Genomic DNA, 19,602 nt, shown 5'->3' with positions numbered 1-19,602 from the left:
ATATGGTATTAATTATCTTCATGACAGATGGATCTGGCAATTCATTTCAGCTGCTTTAGATCATACATTCCTCTGGCTGGTAGACCTTCAGAAAATAGAGAAATAGATCTTCAAGATGAAGGAAGGAATGCCATAATAAGGACAGATGTTGCCATGAAATTTTAGTGTTGCATTCAGCAGGGACTTAGTTTTACATATCATCAGTGTGATGTTCGTATTTTTCCAGTCCTCTGTTCAGCTCAGCCTGTGTCACGTAAACGCAGTCTTCCTGTTAAGTTCAGGGCCTAAAAGGCACACCAATAATTGGCTGGAATCAATTATTGCTCATTATGAATAGCCACTGCTGATTCTCTAGCCTCTCTGTTCCTATTTGTAGGAATTCACCACCAATTTTGCACACATTCAGGCTAAGAACTGACTTCCATCTCCCTCAGCTACTCATCATCTAGCATTTTGATAAGCCACCTATCCCATGCCCTTCCAACCGGACACCAGGAACAAACAACAAACACATCAATTTGCCAGATTTTGAAACAAACAATTGTTTTGGATAAAGTACATTGCTGAAGTACATGAAACGCTAAGAACGTGTGAACAATGACACAACCTGCAGTCTCGATGAGGGGAATTTCTGTCATTCTGCAATCCCTCCAGGAAGCCCTGGTGCGATCTGTGCTCTGCTGTCGTGGGGGTGGAGTTACCACACAGTAGACGACATGGGAGTTTACAAGCTTTGCACTGAATGGATCTTCCAGCTCTAACAAAACACTTAAAAATGCTGCACTTGCTTAAACAACTGTACACAGATGATGACCACTCCCCTCCAACTACTTCCGAGCAAAAGAAAAAATTTAGCCATAGAATGTAGCTGTAAAATAGCTCAAACAAAGGAGAAAAACATAATCCCTATATGAAAAAATGCAGGTTTCTCTCTCTGTCCTTTTTCTTTCTTTTTCAATATGAATACAGTATCTCCAGGTGTCACTTAGGTACTAAAGCTCTAGACAGCACAGGAATGGCTCAGATAAATGTACCACAGGACTGCATATTTGCTTCTCAGTGATGTTCAACCCTGCAAAACCAAAACTCGCACCAGGGCTTCATGCTGGGATTCTTTCTAAGGCTATTTCAGTCACTGCCTCTGTCTTGAAAGAGCCTTCAGGTTAACACCACAAAGACAACTCGATCCATCGCCATCCACCACGTTTGGAGGTTTCCTACAAAGCCTGTGGCAGAAAAGTTGGGAAAACTTCCAGTTCTCTGAAACTTTTCCAGTTATTCTGACAACTTTCCAAACCTAATGTCCGTGTCTCTCAGCTTAGGTTGCCAGAGGGGAGAGCACAGACCTCGCCGGCACAGCCGGCTCCTCACCGCTCCCAAACACACGTACCGAGAGCGTAACGGGGAGCAGGGGCTGCTCACCCCACACTGTCCTGGCGGGACCAACACCTGACTGCACCTGTGACATCCCCAGGAGGGCATCTCCTTGTAGGCACTCACTGCCCACCGAGCTCTTAAAAAAAAATCAGCAGTTGCTACAAACTAAAGCGAGAGCAAGAATTTCCAACTGCAACGACGTGAGTGTAAAACGGCTACAGTGAGGGCAAAGCGAGGGCAAAGCAATTGCCATGTTCGTCATTGTGACTACCTTGCACATTATTTCCAGAGAACAGCCAGAGTGCAACCCTCTACGTACGAGCACAGTCTGAATTTTGGATTAAATTGAGAGCTGAGGCTTTGAGACTTGCAGATGAGGCTCCTTCCTTATCACTGTGAAGACTCAGCAGTTCTGTGCTGCACCTGGCCTGACCTCTTTTTTTTCCCCACTGATTTATTTAGCTTTCTGCTCTCTTCCTCAGCTCTGATTCTCATTTTGTATCACAGATATGAGCAATTCTGGCTGATCATACTCAGTGGAATTGAGTGTATCTTGCCTTGTTTCTGTAAGGTCCAAGGATAAGGTCCTGTCCCTTAGAAATGTTTGTCAGTCTCAGCTTGAGCCAAGAGCTGAGATTAAAATTCAGCTTGAGAACAGAAGGTCTGGCATTATTTTGCATTTCTTAATAAAATGTTTCCACTATTCTGGCTATTTACTCTCCTCTGTGGAGCACCCAGTGCTGACTAGGCAAGGGCTATCCATTAAAGACTCTCTCCTCTCAGTTTAAAAAGAAGTTCCCTCTCTTTGACAGGAAGAAGGTACGAGAAATTATTTTTTCTTTCAGCATCACCACACCTGGGGAAAGGATCTTGCTCACAGATAACAGCGCAAGCAAATATTTTCTTGGGGAGAAAAAGAGAAAGTGAAGATCAAGGCCAGAGGAGGCAAGAGTAATAAAAAAATAAACTTCCACAGAACGTGCGGGGGTGTCATTTTATTCAATACAGAAAACATGCAAAAGCATAAAGGAAGAATAAAAAAGGAAGGGTAAACTGGCTTGGGGCTTGCCGAGAGATAAAGGGGCTGCAAAGTCTGGCTGCACAGATACGCTGAACTCCAGCTGTAGAAAATGAGATGTGGACAGGCCGAGAGAGACGGCCTTTAGCTCTACACACACACACATATATGTGTGTGTATATATATACACGCACACATGTATATATACGCACACATGTAGAAGCAGAGCCCAGCATCTTCCCTCCTTCCTGCTCATGGAGTACAAGGACCGTGGCTACTCTTTGCACAAGGTGCTAACAGAAAATGCATCTTCCCTCTGCCATGCAACCAAGACCCCGCGTAGCGTTTCGGAGAGCTTGCTGCATCTCAAGGTGAGCCCCAGCAGCAGCCAGGACACCCAGCAGCAGCCTACACAGCTGCGTAACCACCCATCACCAGGGGGATGAGGAGAAAAAAAATCTCACTTTTCACAATTTCAAACACATGCAGGAGTCTCGAACTAAAACCAACTCTAGGTGCTTAAAAACTTGCATCTTTGACTCCTCAGCCAGTGACTAAAAATTTCGTTTCAGCTTTTCAAGTGTCTCATCGCTGCTCACGGGCAGGACTTTCCCTGTAGTCCCTGGGAAGATGTGGACAACCTGAGGCCACCTAGACCAGAGGGTTTGCTTCGTCCGACTGTGCCAGCCGCCAACGTCCCCTGTTTCTGTCTACTGACCACAGGAAGAGCCCAGAAAGACTAACAGAAATTTTATGTCTGATTTTTAGCTGGTAATGTAAATAAGTGAGACACACAGACAGGTACAGGCACCCCTTGTGGTTTATTCAGTGACGCACGGGAAAATGTCATCAGTCCCTAGTTCCTGATTTAATGATCAGAGCACCCTTTCACTTCAGCTAGCTAGAAGCTACCCACAAAATCACAATAAAAGACAACTGACTAGAACCCAGAATATAGGATACATTTGGGGTTGTTTTTTCTTTTTTTTTAATTTTCACATTTTGTTATGAACTCAAAACCGGACCTGTTTCTGCGGGAACTTGTGCTAAGGTATGCAATTATTTCAATGCAAACCAGTCCCATTTTCCAACGAGAGTGGGCCAGGTTTCAGGCAAAGATGTTTTCACAGCAAAACCATGGGAAAATTCACCATTTTCCGTGCTTCCAGTATTCCGGAATTCATCTCATGTTAAGTGCCAGCAATTGTTGGAACAAGGCTACAACCCAAGAAAGCACTTAAGCACATGCTTAACTTTCAGCACATGAGTAACCTCAGTGAAGTCCTGCATCTTGTTTTTATATTCACTGTTGTAGTTACCTTGAATTTTTAAATCCGTAGGGACAATTTGCATCTTATGAGCTGTGTAACTGGGCCATGGTAGCTCATGATTACTGAATTGTTAATTAATCATTTTTATTATATTTAAATATGCTTTAGAAGACCATAATGATGTATGCTTCCGTGATATTAGCTGTACTAATTAGATCATCTTTTCTAAATTACAGTGCAGGTTTCTCAGCAGGTTTCCTTTCATCTGGTGTTCATTTTTCAAAAGAGCTCCATGTTGTTCCCACAGATGAGTGAATCACTTCCAGGGAACCATGTTCTGCAAAGATGAGGTTTTTGCTGCTGTAGATTGCCTATGAGATCATCTATCTCCTTGATATCATTAAATATTTTCAAGTTGGACTTTCCTAAACAATCAAGCATTCCTTGCCTACAATAAACTAGTGTATTACTATGTTAGAACAATGTATTTTAGTGACCTGTGAAATCAGAAAATTAAAGTGGCTGAAACAAATGCCAGCGTATTTTTTTGCATTCTTTCTTTTGCAGTTAATTGGTGCTCGAGCACTGAAAGCCATTCTGTCTCCTTCTCCATCAAAACATAACTTTCCAAAGATTTCTAAGGAGACAAAGACCATGATACTCCAGGGGTTCTCATTTTGATTATCTTAAACATTTAGCTTATCACCGCTCAGGTAGTCTGCAATATCCTTTCTGGTTGAGCAAAGTCTGAATTTCACATCTCTGCACTACTAGTCAGGACTTTTCTCAAAACCTACCCATGAAATCTCAGTCTATTTCATCCGAGTGTGAGGCTCCTGGTTCCAGAGACAAACTACAACAATATCATCCTCCCTTGCCGATACTCGAACCGTCTATCTAGTTCAAATTCCTAACGCTCAGTGGTGACGCTGGCCATTAACAGGATGAGAATAGGTTACTGGTTTTCTCTGAACAAGTCTATTGGGCTCTAGGGAAAGCAGCACTTACGTGTCGACGAATCTCCTGCTGAGGTTTGCGATGACAACTGGAGATCCAGACTGGAAAGGAGGGTCCCGAACCACTTTGTACTGGACGGGTTTGCAGTCTGTGCACAGCGTGCTGTGGGGCACAGAGCTCAGCATGGCAGCATCAATTTCCAGATGCTCGTCCAGAGTGTAAATCTGAATCCCGTACACCTCCTCGCCCACTTGTCCCGCATCCAGCTTTATGGTCAATGGGATGTCACAGAAGACGTTTTGCGGCCCAAGAGAAATGTTCTTCCCGCTGACGGTGAGCAACTTGATGTCATTCACCGCTCCACTGGAGTCCCAGTCTGGAGAAACAAATGTCACCCAGACCGTGAGGGACTCTGGAGTCAGCGGATAACGAAACTCCAGCTGCAGGTAGCAGCCCTGAGGCTCGGGACACGCTGGGGGCACCGTGTGCTGGTTGACTGCCGAGTTGGGACTCCATGTTCTGACGCTGGACTTACAAGGCTGCTCAACATCAGGGTGCCCTGGAAAGAAAGAAAGACGGAAAGACAGGGCACAAAAGGAGTTAGAGAGCATTGGCATCAGTCCTGAAAGACAAACTGGTGGCAGGAGCGCATATCTGTCCAGGAAAGTAATTATTCACTTGAGCAGAACGGGCATGGCCAGCACGAAGGACTGTTAACGCCCACATCTCCTAACCAGTGGAGAGTCACAAACCCAGTTTGTGCCCAGTTGGAATGGACACCACACCACACATGCTGTGCCAGTGAGTCAGGTCCTCTATTTTCTATTTCTAGAACCTTTCCCTGGGCCAAGCAATGATATTTTATAGCTCTTCCACTCAGTACTTTACCTGATAAACCGTCACTCTGCCTTTCATTCACCTCCGTGCTCCTACTTATTCCCTTGCCTCTCACTCTAAAACACAACCTTTTTCTCTTTAACAAAGGCAAGAAAAGAGCTTTTCTTGATTCTAAGAAACTGTTGCACTGTGCTATTAAGGGGCAACTCTGATGCCATTTATAAGCTAATCTAGCACGTTGTGCAAGACCCCTCTTTTTGGAGGCACATGGTGCACAGGTCTGAGCTGTCTCTCTGCACTCGTTGTGATGAAACAACAGGCACTTGTACTTTTACATTTCTCACCGTTGGCTATGTTCAACTACATGGGAGGTATTACTAAACACTAATGAAAGCCACAATACTTGCTGGGTTCACAAATACTACGGTAACGTTACAATTTGGCACGGACTCATGGACTGCAAGATCCAGAGAGGTCAGATGGGTGGAACAGTTGGTAACAGAATCCAGTGAGAGCTATAAATTCCCTCTTCCATCCCAAATAATCACACGAAAAGGGAGCGAGCAGGACAGGGAGAAGGTAGAGTACAGAATAGAAGAAAGGGAAAAGTAAAGATAAAGAAAGGTAGTGAGAGAATTGGAGAAGGCAGAGAAAAGAAAAGAGCGCACAGCTGTTTGCAACTGAGGAAGAAAGCGAGATAAAGCACTGGGCAAACATGACCAAACAGGACATCACTGCTAATTTAAGGAGAAAAGGGCAACGTGTGAAGGTTATTCTTATTGTCTGCAATCCAATGAAGTGTTAGAAATGTGCCTCTTTTGTCAAGGATAAACAGCACAGGCAATTCTCCTGTTCATACCAAATGAACCCAGAGATTTCCTGGTACCTCGAGCTGGCGCCCTCCTCTCCATCCAACACCCTCGTCCTGCTGATGCACAACTCCCAACGCTCCTCACTCGCCCCCACGTACCCCACAACCCTCCTCTCCTCTCCGCATGCCACAGAGCAGCGGGAACGCCACTAACCTCAGCATCTGGAGAGACCGCAGCAGCGATATATTTTGAAGAAAGCCAGACTTTCATTTAACACGCTCAAGGCTTTTTTTCCTCGCTGGCAAGCTTGCAAGTACTGTGTATAATCTCTGCGAGCAGCGAGTACCCTGTCCGACTCACGTTATCTCCCAACACTCGCTGCCATCCACATCTGCTCGGCTGGGCCCTGCGATGACCTTCTCGCAGCCTTGAAGCAAGCTCCAGACTTCGGCCCTAAGAAAGCGCTCCTTAACACTAGTGCCTCAAAGGGTTTTGAAAAGATCTGCGAATCTTATCGCTGCCATCTCACAGAGAGGAAAATGGAGCTGATTAATGGCTCGCAGCCTGGTGCCTTTTCAAATGTGGTCTCCACTTGGGTTCCTGCAAACTTACCTTCTGGCAGTTCGAGGCCTCTGTAAGACTTAAATGAGTGAACAGACCTACACGTTTTGGTAGATCAGGGTGTGATCCTTGGAGCTACATGAACTGGACTCAGCCCCCGGGGAGTTTAATGCAGATCATTACTCCAAAACAAGAGCTTGACTGTAGTCAGCCATAGACTAAAAACCTCAACGAAGCTGAGATAAAGAGATCTTCTCTCAAGTATCATGGGGCAATTAGACCTGAGTAAGAAACCTTCATTAAATTGTGGAAGAAGATGGAAGCCTGATTCCATATAACTCTTGACTTCTAAAGATGGGTAAGTACTATGAAAAATACAAACATTTGTATATAAAATCAAAAGGTATAGTAGTTTTTCTGCCCCTGCACACCCAAGTTCTGAAAATCCTTTTCGGCTTATGAGATGGTCAGCAAGATGGGCCATAGAACAGCCTCTCATACAACATCATGTCCTGCCTAACACAAAATGTGAACGTGAGGTTTGCAAGGATAAGCCAAATCCCATCTCCTGGTTAGAGAGAAGGGATGGCAGGCTGGGAGGGAGGCTTCCCCCAAAATGCTGGCCACAGCCTTGGTCTGGTGGGTCAGCACAAGCCTTCATCATGCAGTGAAGTGAAGTGCCTGGAACGAACACTCCTCCGTTGCCCCAGCACATGGACAGAGACTTGACCCACTTGTACAGGGGGGCCAGCTGAGACCAGCAGCCTCTCAGGACGCAGCTGCTGTCCCAGCTACAACTCACCTGGAACACTTCTTTGTCAAGGCCAAGGGATTGTCCAGCTGAGACAATTCCACTTGCAAATGCAGAACAAATTGCTCTTGAGTGAAATAGTGGCCACTGGGAAAGGCAGGGCACTAGAGCAGCCTAAGGCAGCAACAATTTCTGTTATATTCTCACACTTCTCTTAGTCAATAGTGAGCCAGCCAGTAGGAACTGACTGATATATGCATATATTGCACAGTGAGTAAAGGTGCTTACTTGGGTTTGAGCCAAAATCACCTTTCATATATCAAAAAGCCCTGTTGACTGAGTTGTGGAGGTGCTGGACAGTTTGTTTATCTAGTTGCCGTTGCTGGTGAGAATCCAGGTAGGTTAGAGCTTTCCTGCTCTACAGTGTCGTTAAAGAGTAAATCAGAACCACCCAATCTCCAGTGCCTTCCCACAACCGCTGCTGAGGAGCAAACAGCCCCTCACGCAAGGGGCACAACTGGCTGAGAACGAATTGCGGAATATCTCAGCCTGGGAGGATCCCACCACATTCGAGCAAAAGCGGGGCACTAGAAGGGCACAGGCCCCGCGGCAGATTTGCAGTGGGCACAGCTGACACGTCGCTGGTGTCGGCCACCGGGGGTAACCGTGCAGAACGACACCACCACGAGTCCTCGGCACAATGAGATCAGACCACGCAGGTTCAGAGCTGCTTCAGAGACACGTGAGAAACGTGGGGTTCTGGTAAAGCAGCTGCAGGAATACTGCAAAATGTTTTCCATGAGTGTCATCTCAAATTATAAAATGAGTTCATTTTGGCCATGCTTACGCCTCTTTTGTATTCGCTTTCCATGAACACTCAAGCAGTGGGCATTTACACACATGAACGCTTGCAGAAAGTGAATTTAAAGCTTGTATGCTTGACTATTCACAGATAGACAATTAGAGAAGCCAGACGATGATCTAACTGCGCTATTTGTAACTCAGACCAAGTGCAAATAGGTAGAGATCCTGAATGTCAGGGAGTGTGGTAGTGATGACAGAAAATTACAGAGCAATGAATACACTTGGTGTATTTTCTACCCTGAAGTAGAGGCAACTTATTAACGTAGTACGAGGATAGGATTCCCAAATTTTCTTTCCAGAGCACAAGAGCAATTGAATGAGGCAGATAAGGATCAGACTGCACCCTTCATAGTTAAGAACATGCAGGCACACACTGTAAGAAGAGGAAATTAAAAGCAAAATGCAGCTGAGTAATAAATCTTAGAGCAGCTTAGTTTCTCTAGGAATGATGCCGCTGGCAAGACGTGTGAGATCTAGAAGTTTTCAAATCAGAGCTCGCTGGAGAAATTTGACAGAATTGTGCGTCTCGACAGAATATGCAGTTCTTCCAAAATCAAAACATTTTGCAAAATTGGCTTTATTTGGCCAAAATTTTATTCTGGAAGAGAAAATGGGAGGAAAGTTCTAACAATATCAGAACATAGTGTTTTGGCATTTTTGGAAGAAATCGTTTTGCTTTTGCACTTTGAAACACTTTTCATTTTGATATTAAAAGTTGCTTTTGCCCTAGAATTTATACTAAAAGGAGATATTTTCAAATGTCATAATTTAACAAAAGTTCATGAGAGAGGAATTATATGAGCTAAACAAAACATTCTTGCTGGCCCCTAACACTTTTTTTTTTGTTTTTAATTTTCCTTCATATGGAATTTCAAAAGTTTCAGGTTTTGTTCCAAACACAACCAGGTTTCAAAGTCCTGTAATCCTTGGCTAAGTGGAAATTCCACCTTCCACTACTACTGCATGCGATCCAAACTTCATAACCCTGTTTACTCGATAACCCAGTCAAGCTCATAGCCTGAGCGTCGCTGCCCAGGTCGGAGCTCTTGAACAACATCCACCCAAGGGGCAGGTGCGCTCTGCGCCGTGCCCGGCAGCCTGGACCCTGGGGTGTCCAAACTGGAAGGGCGTGTTGGAGTGAAGCACAATCTCTGTTGGGCCACCACTCTGGGGGACGGTAAGTGGGGCAGAGGACGCTTGCCCACACATTCTGTCCCATCACACAGCTCGCTGCACGTGTCGACCTTAGGACTAGGGAGGGCTCCTGCGTGCCAGCACTGCATAGATCAACGTATTAGCTTACAAACAATCTTCCTGCTAGAACAACTCCCACATACTCTAGTTGCAGGACAGAGAAGTCCTTAATGTAGGGAGGTATTTGTATAATGAGTTTGCAAAATCCAGGGACTGGCCCTTGAGTTTGCTGAGCCCACCTGTGCTTTTACAGTCCCAGCCCAGAGCGTGCTGCTCCTGAAGGAATACCTTGTGACGGACAGACTGAAATAATATTCTGCTCTTTCCAAACCATAATTTGTGATTACTGACCTCTGCCTGGCATAATCTTAATCAGCATTCGCCACATCCACTTACGTAATGGAAGACACATACGGAGGACAGTTAAAGATGAAGATCTAATGGCATTGTACAACCCGCTCTGCAGACTATTTTCCTAAAAACATGCCCTAAAAGCTGCGGTAAGAATGACCTTCAAAACACCCTGAACTAGACTGATCTCAATGTAGTCACCTGCGTTCATGCTGCAGAGCAATTGCCCAACGGGGAATCCCCTCGCAGCCCGCCTGCTGGTGCAGCCCACTGCTACTCAACACGACCGACGGCAGCAGAAATCAAGCCCAAATAAATAACACGGGACGCTTCGCTTTCAGAGTTGGAGTAAAAGGAGTAAAATGCTCCCTGGAGGAATTTGTCTGGCAGATATGAATGGTCAGCATTTCTCGGCACTTTGCTGCTTTCTGAAATTCAGGTTCAGCTCCCGGAATTCAGGTAATTCGTGGGGCAGGGTTAGGACACGGGGGCCAAAACACAGGTATTTCAGGCCGTGGAAGAGCATGTTCACCTGTCCACTGGTTTTGTTCATGCTACATACAGGTATAACCAGTCACTCTCTCCCAGATTTTCCCAGTGTCTTTGTGGCTCTCCTTTTGCTCTGGCTTGTCTTTTCCCCCGCCACGTGTTTTTCCCCAGCCTGTGGCTCACCTTCTGCTTCCCGTGGGCTCCAGTGCCCCGACGGATCGCAGGGCATCGGGGAGGAGGCGCTGAAGGCGTGCTGCACCAGGACTCTTCCTTCCGCACACAGCTCACATGCTGATCCCACTTCTCTAGGAGGCCAGGAAAACAGGAAAACACACCAACTTAGTAACAGCTGAACGAGCTGCTTATTCAACTATATTAAAAGCAATAAGACTTAGAATTCAGTTCCACTTAACCCTCTTTTCTCAAGGCACTGACGAGTGTTCTCTGACGCTGACCTTCTGCAGGTTTGGGCTAACAGCCTGTGTAGATGGCATCTGCGAGGCCACCACCCAACACAAAACGACAGCAACCTGTGAAACCACGCTCAGCTATATCCTTTTCCTTTTTTTTTTTTTTTTTTTAATCCCCCCTGGCACTACAACTGGATCAGATCCTGATAAAAGAAAATACATGTTGCCTACTGGTTAGAGCAGATAAACTGGCCTCAGGAGATTTTGGATCTATTTCTGCTCCCACTATGGATTTATTGCTTGAACTTGTAGTATCTTCAGGACTGTGAAGGCCTTGGGCTTCCTGGTGATTAGAGGAGAGGGTGCAGTCCCAGACTCTGAGAACACCAAGCACAGCTACTCTGCAAAGCACGGTTTTGCTAACTATGCAAAGATCTGCTTTTGGAGGTGTTTCACAGATCATTAAGAGCCTGGAAAGGGGGTGGGCTACAAACACAAGGCAAAGAACATGCCCTTAGTCCTCTGCCCAGGGGAAACTAGCTTTGATATCTGGCAGCTGTGGCACCAGTGCATGGCTCTTTCTGAACTGGAACATCTGGCGGCTCCACACCATCAGATGGCATGACACGGCATTAAGAAAGGCACTTCGCTGCCCAACGCCAACCTTACTTCACCTACACAATACACCTAATACCAGGTACTGTCAATAAAGTGTTATCAGCAGAACTGGCTGAGCAGGAAAACCCAGCTGAGCACTGCTTCACAAGTATTTTTGCTAATATATTCAGGGTTTAAGCTGATGCAGATTGGAGTAACTCTACTATCTTCACAATACTAAGCTGATACATATCAGCCGAGGATTCAACTCACACAGTTCAGCCCTACATTTCTTGGGGTCGCAAAATTTGGAACTGTGCATGACCCAGAACGCGGTTATTCATCCCAGTAAGTTCCTTATTATTCAGAATTTGTTGTTCTGCTTTAAGGAAGGTTGCCCACTCAAAAGGAAAGAAAAAAATTAATTATCCTAATGATGAAATGCACCTAAGAAAGTTTTAGGCAAACAATCAGCGCGGAACACATAGTGTACTCCCTAAGCTACCCAATTAAGCACGGATTGAGTCATCGATTATTATAATCAGCTATGCAAATTTTAACCGTCTCCCATTGCACAATTTATTTCAGCACTGCTTTGCAAAGGGCACAGTGATCCTCAGGCACTTTGGATCCTCAGCGAGGACACTGGGAATTTACCGTCGCAGGTCTCCCAGGCTGTGCCATCTCCTTTCCCTTTGGTGGCAGGGACGGCACACACTCAGCTCCTCCGCAGCTTAGCATCTCCTGTTAGTTGACAGGGATCTATTTGAAAGTCAACTTGCTGTTGGCTTAATTAGGCGGAAGCAGGGATTGTCAACAGGGGGGACTTGGAATGAAACCGGTGGTAAAATTCGTATCTGTTTCAACATGGCCCACAGCCACCCCTACGCAGAGACAGTAAATGACTTAGCTCGCAGACAGCACAGAAAGGGAGGCACCCGCCGGACACGTCTGAAGAATAAAATGTGGCAATAGGGTAGAATAAAGAAGAGGGAGGGAAAAGTGCCCTCCTCTTCCCTGCACAAGCCGTATCGCTGGTAATGAACAAATCTGGCCTTGTTGCGAGTAACGTCTCTGTCTGGCTCCCTTCACCCACCAGCACCACTGGTGTGACACTGCCAGCTTGTTTCACTTGTCACCTGTCTAGTTAGCAGTGGTTTAAGTGTCTAACCCAGCTTGCCTAAATAATATATGGAAAAAAAATCAAGAATCCAGAATGAGATACTGAGAAATCAAAATGTAGAATTGCTATTGTGCAGCTGTTTTTTCAGACACATCCACCATCGGTTAGGACAGAAGTCCCTGCAACAATAACCTTTCAGTTTCTCCACAGGGAAACTCCTGCATTAGCACTTGGTCCTGGATGAGGACAGGGCTTTGAAAGCCAACTTTCCACAATTAGGGCTCCTTTTTACCCAAATTAGCAGCTATACAATTTCATCACGGGCTGCCATGGTGGAAAAAACTGTAGGCTTATGGACAAACATCTCCTTTTACCAGTGAGGACTTGGAGGTAAGAGAAATCACAAGGAGCATCATGTGGGAAAGGCTATGAGCAAACTTTCTCTTTTTACTTTTCCAGTTTGGGAGCCAAACTCAACCCTGATGTAACTGTACTGGCTGAAAGGAGTTACAGAGGGGATGACTCCTGGGTTAAAGTTTTTGCTCTGCAGACTCTTGCACACAAATCATACAAACAGCCATGAATGTCAAAACTAATCATGGAATCGCATTTACAGGCTTATGAAAATCTAAGCCAGATCCCTATACCTTATGCAGCCACCGACATCAAGACGAAATGAGCGTAAATTGGTTCAAAACACTATTAATTAGGGTCGATAGCACATCTGACACCTTATACACTGGTGCACATGACTCGTCAAAGTGCAAGGTAATGGAAAATCTAGACTTGTCTGTTTTCTAATAAGCCAAGTACTGGGGAAATTCCAGCTTATGAAGTTCAGAGCACAGGAGGAATTCATTCCTGCAGCACGGTATTTCAGTGAACTGGATTCAAAGATTACTAGTGAAAAACAGACAGTTCCCTTCAGGGCCAGCACCAGTTCAGTGGGCAACTCAAAACCAGTAAAAATCTCTCATTCCTTTCAGAAAGGAGTGCCTGTTTTCAGACTAAACTGTATCTGCTTACTAGAAATTCAGAAATGATGCTCTTCCCTCCAAGGCACTGAACCTTTCCAGCAAGGCTTGAGCAAACAACTATCAAATCAAGCCCAGCCATCTAGATCTGGGACACCACGCTGACCAAAATATTTGCTTGCTAAGAACGAGATAGCATCAGATTCATGGAAATGAATGCAGTCACCTCAATGAAAGCTTGGAAGAGCAGATGCATTCAAAGTTTTCTGTCCAAGCAGAATTTGCTGCAGAGCGCTATTACAATAACTGTTTACATCCTGCCTACGCATATCAAACAGGAGGCGCGTGAATGGATGCTTAGCGACAGCAGAAGAACGCATCTAATAGATGCAGTCCGGAAATGAGAGTTTTCTTTCTCTCACTTGTTTTCACTTGTTTTCTTGGCTCTATTATTATTTTATTATTACATATTATTAAACGCTCATGCAACATTTTTCAGGCTTTTTTTAGACGGGAGGATGGAGAACGGCAAGTATTCCAATCCCATGTGGAGCAGCTACAAGAAGAAATGCTGGTTCTTGACATATTTGATTATTAGAGATGTTTTGAAGCTCAACAAGCTGCTGGAGTTTAGGGTCAGGCACACGATGGCAAATTTATGTGCAGGTAAACGACTCTCTAGAGTAATACAGCAGATATGAACACGTGGAACAGGGAAGGAAGGTCTGTCAGGAACAAGATTTCACTTCCGTGCTCACGTAGCTACTCCTCTCAAGGTGTGAGGGCACAGGATAGCCAACCCCAGGTTACAAAAATGATGAGTTAGCATTACTCTCGGCCCCCAAATTCGTGTAAGTAATCTTGCAATTCCTTGAATTGCTCTAAGAGAAAAGCATCTAATACCTTGGCACCTGTGACAATGTTGCACCTAAGCGGGGAAAAGGCTCTTCCACGCTTCACCTTCCTTCAACCAAAGACCTGCCAGGACCTCACCCACAGATCCAGCCAGCCCAGTGTTAGGTTTTTAAACACAAGGCTAAATTTTCCCTTCCTGACATTCATTAAGCAGAGGTCACTGCCTATGCACAGCTCTGGAGAACAAAAGGGACATAAAAGGAACTAGAGTTTCACTGAGGGCGCCTGCAGTAGCATCGTAACTTGGATCCGGAGCGAGCTTTTGAAGTGAAACTCTTCATCTTCCCCGCCTAGAGCACTCGGAGCAGTCCCGGAGCGCGGAAGCCGGACCCAGCTCTGCCCGAACACAGAGCGGAGATGTGCTCCAGGACCACACCTCACGTGCCCCGAGTGTCCACGCCGTGAGGCCAGGCTAGAGCTGGGCTGAAACAACCCCCAAAAAACCCCCCTGACAGTGTTGACGTCAGGTCTTCATTAACAACTGTTTTGCACTAGAGATCTACTTATATTGGGCCACAATACCTGCTAATGTAGCCAGAGCCATTCACCCTTTTGAGGCCCTTTTACTCTGACAAAACAGCATGGAAGGGGCCTCTGTGCATTAGAAACCAGGCCCAAGGCACTCGGCAGCCGAATATCAGTCTTCTGTTTTTTACATGAATAGTCCCATTGAAGTGAATGAGTTTATTCATTCAAGTGAGGCAAGTAAAATTTGGGCCATGGTGTGCACTTTGTGTAAAAATATCTGCAAAGATTTACAGTATTCCCACACACAGATAAGATTATCCTTGGCCAATTTTACCTCCTACTTGTCTTGCACAGTGACCCAATTTTCCAGATTGATACAGGCACGGATCTCCAACTGAGCAGGGCTGGACACACCGGCACTGCAAGTTCTGCCCGCGAGCTTTTCAGCATTAGTTACTACAACAGTACTATCACCCCTGTTTAGATTAATACATCAGGAATTTGGGCACGCTTTAGACGGGATCATTTATATATTTTGGTGACATTTTTAAATGGTCACAGCAATATTTCTGTATCTGTCAGCACTGGGAGTCTCATTTTAACAAGGAATTGGACTCCAAGTATTTGAGGCTGTCTCTTTAAATCCTTCAGTAATACTTGAGCAGAGTATTTGAAAGCCCAAAGGACTTTTTTGTCTAGAAAAATCACTATTTATTTAACATATGATAACTCTGTTATGAAATTTCAGATTTAGCAGGCTATCCACAGTATGTTATTTAAGAAGCAACTAACTAGGGGTTATTAAGAACATATTGATTGAGTTATAAGAAATATGTAATAAAGACATATTTAGTTACATAACAATTAACTCTGCACCAATGTGTTTTAAGAGGCAGATGGTATTTATTTAACACACAGTAAGTATCTTCTGAAATCTAAATTAAATTGGAGAAACTTAATTTACCCAAAAATGATTATGGGCTAAAAAAACCCTGAATTAATTTTCAGAGCTTCACATAGTCCTTTTCACACGTGGGGAATAAAAGGATTCAGTTGCAAAACTGCAATTAAAGCAAACACAGTTCAGAGCATAAGACCTCTCTTTATCAACTCCCAATATGATTTGATTGCCCTGCCCATGTTAATCTGCAATAAAGGCAGAAAATCTCATCTGAGCAGAAAATAACAGCTCTCTGCCTACTCAGATAAAGTGCAAGCTGGCCACTGAAATGGCCATGGTGTCCTAGCAGTGCTGGAAGGAGTTTCATCCCTGATGGAGGCTTTCAAGGTGCTCTCCCTGAACAAAGCAGCAGTGCTGAGACAGCTCTTTGGGCGTTAACACGGCTTGTAAATTCGGCCTCCTGCGATACGGACTGCTACAGCCCTGAAGGACACTCGGAGTTTGTTCTCTATAAAATAACAAAGCAAAAAGTGGAGAAGACATGCAAACAGGGAAGGCGAGTTAACAGTAACGCGAGAAGGTCAATCGTTTGGGATGTTCTCCGTGAGGACTCCCACAGCTCCTGCGGTGCATCCAAGCGCTGTGCAGGAGCGTTCAGGTGAATCTCCCAGTCGCTCGGGGGTAGAGTCACTCCAGCTACGGACTGCAGTGTGGTGCAACTCCTGCCAGAGCCCCGCATTCATTTAATTTTTCATTATTGGTACCCCACGGCTGCATGTCTATCAGACACAAACGCACTGCCCCACATGCTCTGCTCAGAGTGCAGCAAGACGACTCAGGATTTTAAGTCTTTGACTCTGGCCTATTCAGTTCTCATCTCAGACCTGTAGCTCAAGGCAGGACGCAGCATTTGCCCCTTTCCCTGGCTCTGCCACCTCCTTTCCCTTGGATCATCAAGTCCAACCACTGACCCTACACTACAAGGTCACCCCTAAACCATATCACCCAACACCACATCTAAGCGACACTTGAACACATCCAGGGATGGCAACTCAATCCCCTCCCTAGGCAGTCTGGCTCTTTCCATGAAGAATTTCTTCCTAATTGTCCTTGCAAAGGAAACCTGCAAGAGGAGGGGGGGCGTGCAGGGAGAGCTGAAGCCCCCAGGTATCTGTGAGCAGCGACAGCAGCAGGCATCACAGGGCCAGAACCGCTGATAGAGAATTCCTCCCATAACATGGAAAAAGATTTGCCCTTTACATAGCAAATCAATGGCCCTCAACTGAGTGCTACGGGCTGAGAAAGGAAGAGCAGAAAACAGATCAATAACCTCTTCAGTATGAACCAATTTAGGAAAGAGCCTTAATCCAGACCGAGCACAGCACGTGATAAAGCTGCGCTCCTGCAGGGGGGTCCCGGGTCCTTCCCTTACTTCTCCCTGTTCCATTCAATTCAGTGCCCAAGTACAGAGCAGTGCGTGATCACCTTTCAAAAAAGTGTCCATCAATGGGTGGAAACCACTCCAGGGTGACAGAGGTGGAGCTCCGAGCCACAATCTGGGGGGCAATTGCAACAGGAGCTGGTTTCTTCGTGGGCTGCCAGCTCTGATAGACGAGGTCCAGGTAGCAGTGCATCCTGGCCACTTGGTTGGGCGTGAAGGAGTTGGTGCAGTCGTCATCTGAAAATAAAACAGAAACACATCAACCATGTTGGGAGATAAGGCGGGAGCAAGAGACAACTAAGACCTGATGAATGGCAGCTCCTGCAAGGGCTGGGTTCTCACAGGACTCATAATGCTCTGGGTTGTCTGTGAACAAATTAGTGCAGTCATCACTTGTGGAGGCAGGTGAAAGGAAACAGAAGTTAAAAAGGGAAAAATAAATGAATAAATGTTCCCTCTGGGATACACATGAAGCACCTAGAGATCAGCCCTAGGTGGGACAAAGGAAAGAGAAAGCCTCAGTGCAGCACCTTCTGGTCAGAATCGGGGCTACCAGTGGACACCTGGGCTTAAAAGAATTTAACATCTAAAAGAACATCTCTGAGAAAGGATAAAAGAGCCAAGGCGTTAGGATAAAGCACTGACTGAGATTCATGCAAACTGTGTACAATAGAGAGGCTTCTTAAATTAAAAGAACATCGAATTTTAAAAACATGGGGTTTTTTTTAAAGTTCTTAAATTTTCTAATGAACAAATAAAAATGTTCGGAATGATGAAAAAAAAGATTCCTAGAAATACCAATTGAAAATTTAAATTTTTGGTGCAGCAAAATACATTTATTATTTTAATAAAAATCTCCCCTATTACCATTACGATTCTAACACCTCCTGAACTTTTCATAAACATTTCTGGTATTTCAAATTTCTTTTTCATTCAAAATGGAGAAATAGTTTTGCTGGATAATTTCCCATAAACATCCATCTCTCATCTCATCAGGTTTTTTTTGCCGAACATGATTTGGCAACAAGAACACATCAAGTGCCCTCTGAACACCACACAACTTTACAGCTACAAGAAGAAGAAAATTACAGTTTCTCTATTGTGCGGATCGCAGAAAGAATAAACACTTTGTGCAGAGTCACCCAGAAAAACTAGGCTGAAAAACTTGATGCTGGCACTTTAACCATTTTCCTGGTACTCTTCCCATCAGATGAAAAGCTCTCGAAAAGACCGAGTGCTTCCTCACGTGTGCCTGCAGAGTTCCAGTCCAGTAAAGCTCGGTCCCAGATGGGACCTCTGCACGCTGCTGCGACGCAAACAACAACGACAGTTTTGCACAGGTCAAGCAATAACGTTTTTTTCTGGGAAGATGCAGGTCACCGAAGGTTGCTCAGAGAGTCGCTTGCGTGCGTTTAGGTTGGCAGTTCAATATTGTAACAGCGTTACTGGATGCTCTGATGTCTTCAAGTCCGTGCCCTGAGGAACTCAAGAGGAATGAAAAAATATGAATTTGTTCTAAAGAGAAGTTGTGAATTTGCTGGCTAATTTAAAACCTTACCACATCTTCCCAGAGATGCAAGCAGAAGGGGAGAGCTTCGGTTGGGATTCCGCTCAAATTACAGTCCCGTGTGTGGTCCCACCACAGGAAGGACACGTCAGTTCACGTGTTCTCCTGTGTCTCTCCTAATTCCACCAAGCAGCAAACCTCCTCTCGTCAAACGTGCACAGCAGACAGACAGACACCACCAGCTCAAAAACCCCCTTGGGAATGCAAAAAGCTGCCTTAATACGACATCTCTGGATTTCCTCAATAATTATCGATGGTCTACCCCTGAGCATGCTGTAAAAGCCATAAATATTCTTCACGGAAGCCCAGAAGGAGACAAAGGCCCTTAATAGCCATCATAAAGGAACAATAAAATAAATATAGGACAAAGCAATGAGACAATGGCACAGGAGAAAGATGACCTGCATTCTCAATCTGTTTAAACATCAGCACAGGCTGTGTCCTGGGGGAGGGGAAGGGAGAAGAGGGAGAAAGGTATTTCACTCCATCATTTGCTTTCAAGGAAGGTTTAAGATCCTCAGATGAAGTGATCATGAGAGAAATTTATGAGACTTTGCTGGGATGATTATTCCAATGGAATACAGAGTCAGAACTCCCGTTGATTTCACGAAGAGTCATCTAAAAGACTAACTTATCTTTTTATTTGAGAACAGCACAACTATTTGGACTTAGAAAAATAATTTACAAGTCCAATTTCTCACAATTCTCGATCTTCCGGATATCA

At 45.0% G+C, this 19,602-nt stretch overlaps 1 protein-coding gene across 1 annotated transcript in view; it reads right to left on the bottom strand.

Moving 5' to 3' along the window:
* Positions 1–19,602, bottom strand: part of PAPPA (pregnancy-associated plasma protein A, pappalysin 1) — a gene marked incomplete at its 5' end in the record, with an annotated part of 150,187 nt that overhangs the window by 97,011 nt on the left and 33,574 nt on the right. Inside the window, 3 exons of the mRNA XM_009864832.1 lie at positions 4,675–5,182; positions 10,666–10,787; positions 17,356–17,548. Coding sequence (XP_009863134.1) covers positions 4,675–5,182; positions 10,666–10,787; positions 17,356–17,548 — 823 coding nt within the window. The remainder of the gene's footprint in view (positions 1–4,674; positions 5,183–10,665; positions 10,788–17,355; positions 17,549–19,602) is intronic.

Source organism: Apaloderma vittatum, unplaced genomic scaffold (assembly GCF_000703405.1).
Source record: "Apaloderma vittatum isolate BGI_N311 unplaced genomic scaffold, ASM70340v1 scaffold2312, whole genome shotgun sequence".
In the NCBI taxonomy this organism is placed as follows: Eukaryota; Metazoa; Chordata; class Aves; order Trogoniformes; family Trogonidae; genus Apaloderma; species Apaloderma vittatum.
This window is presented reverse-complemented; position numbering and strand designations above follow the sequence as displayed.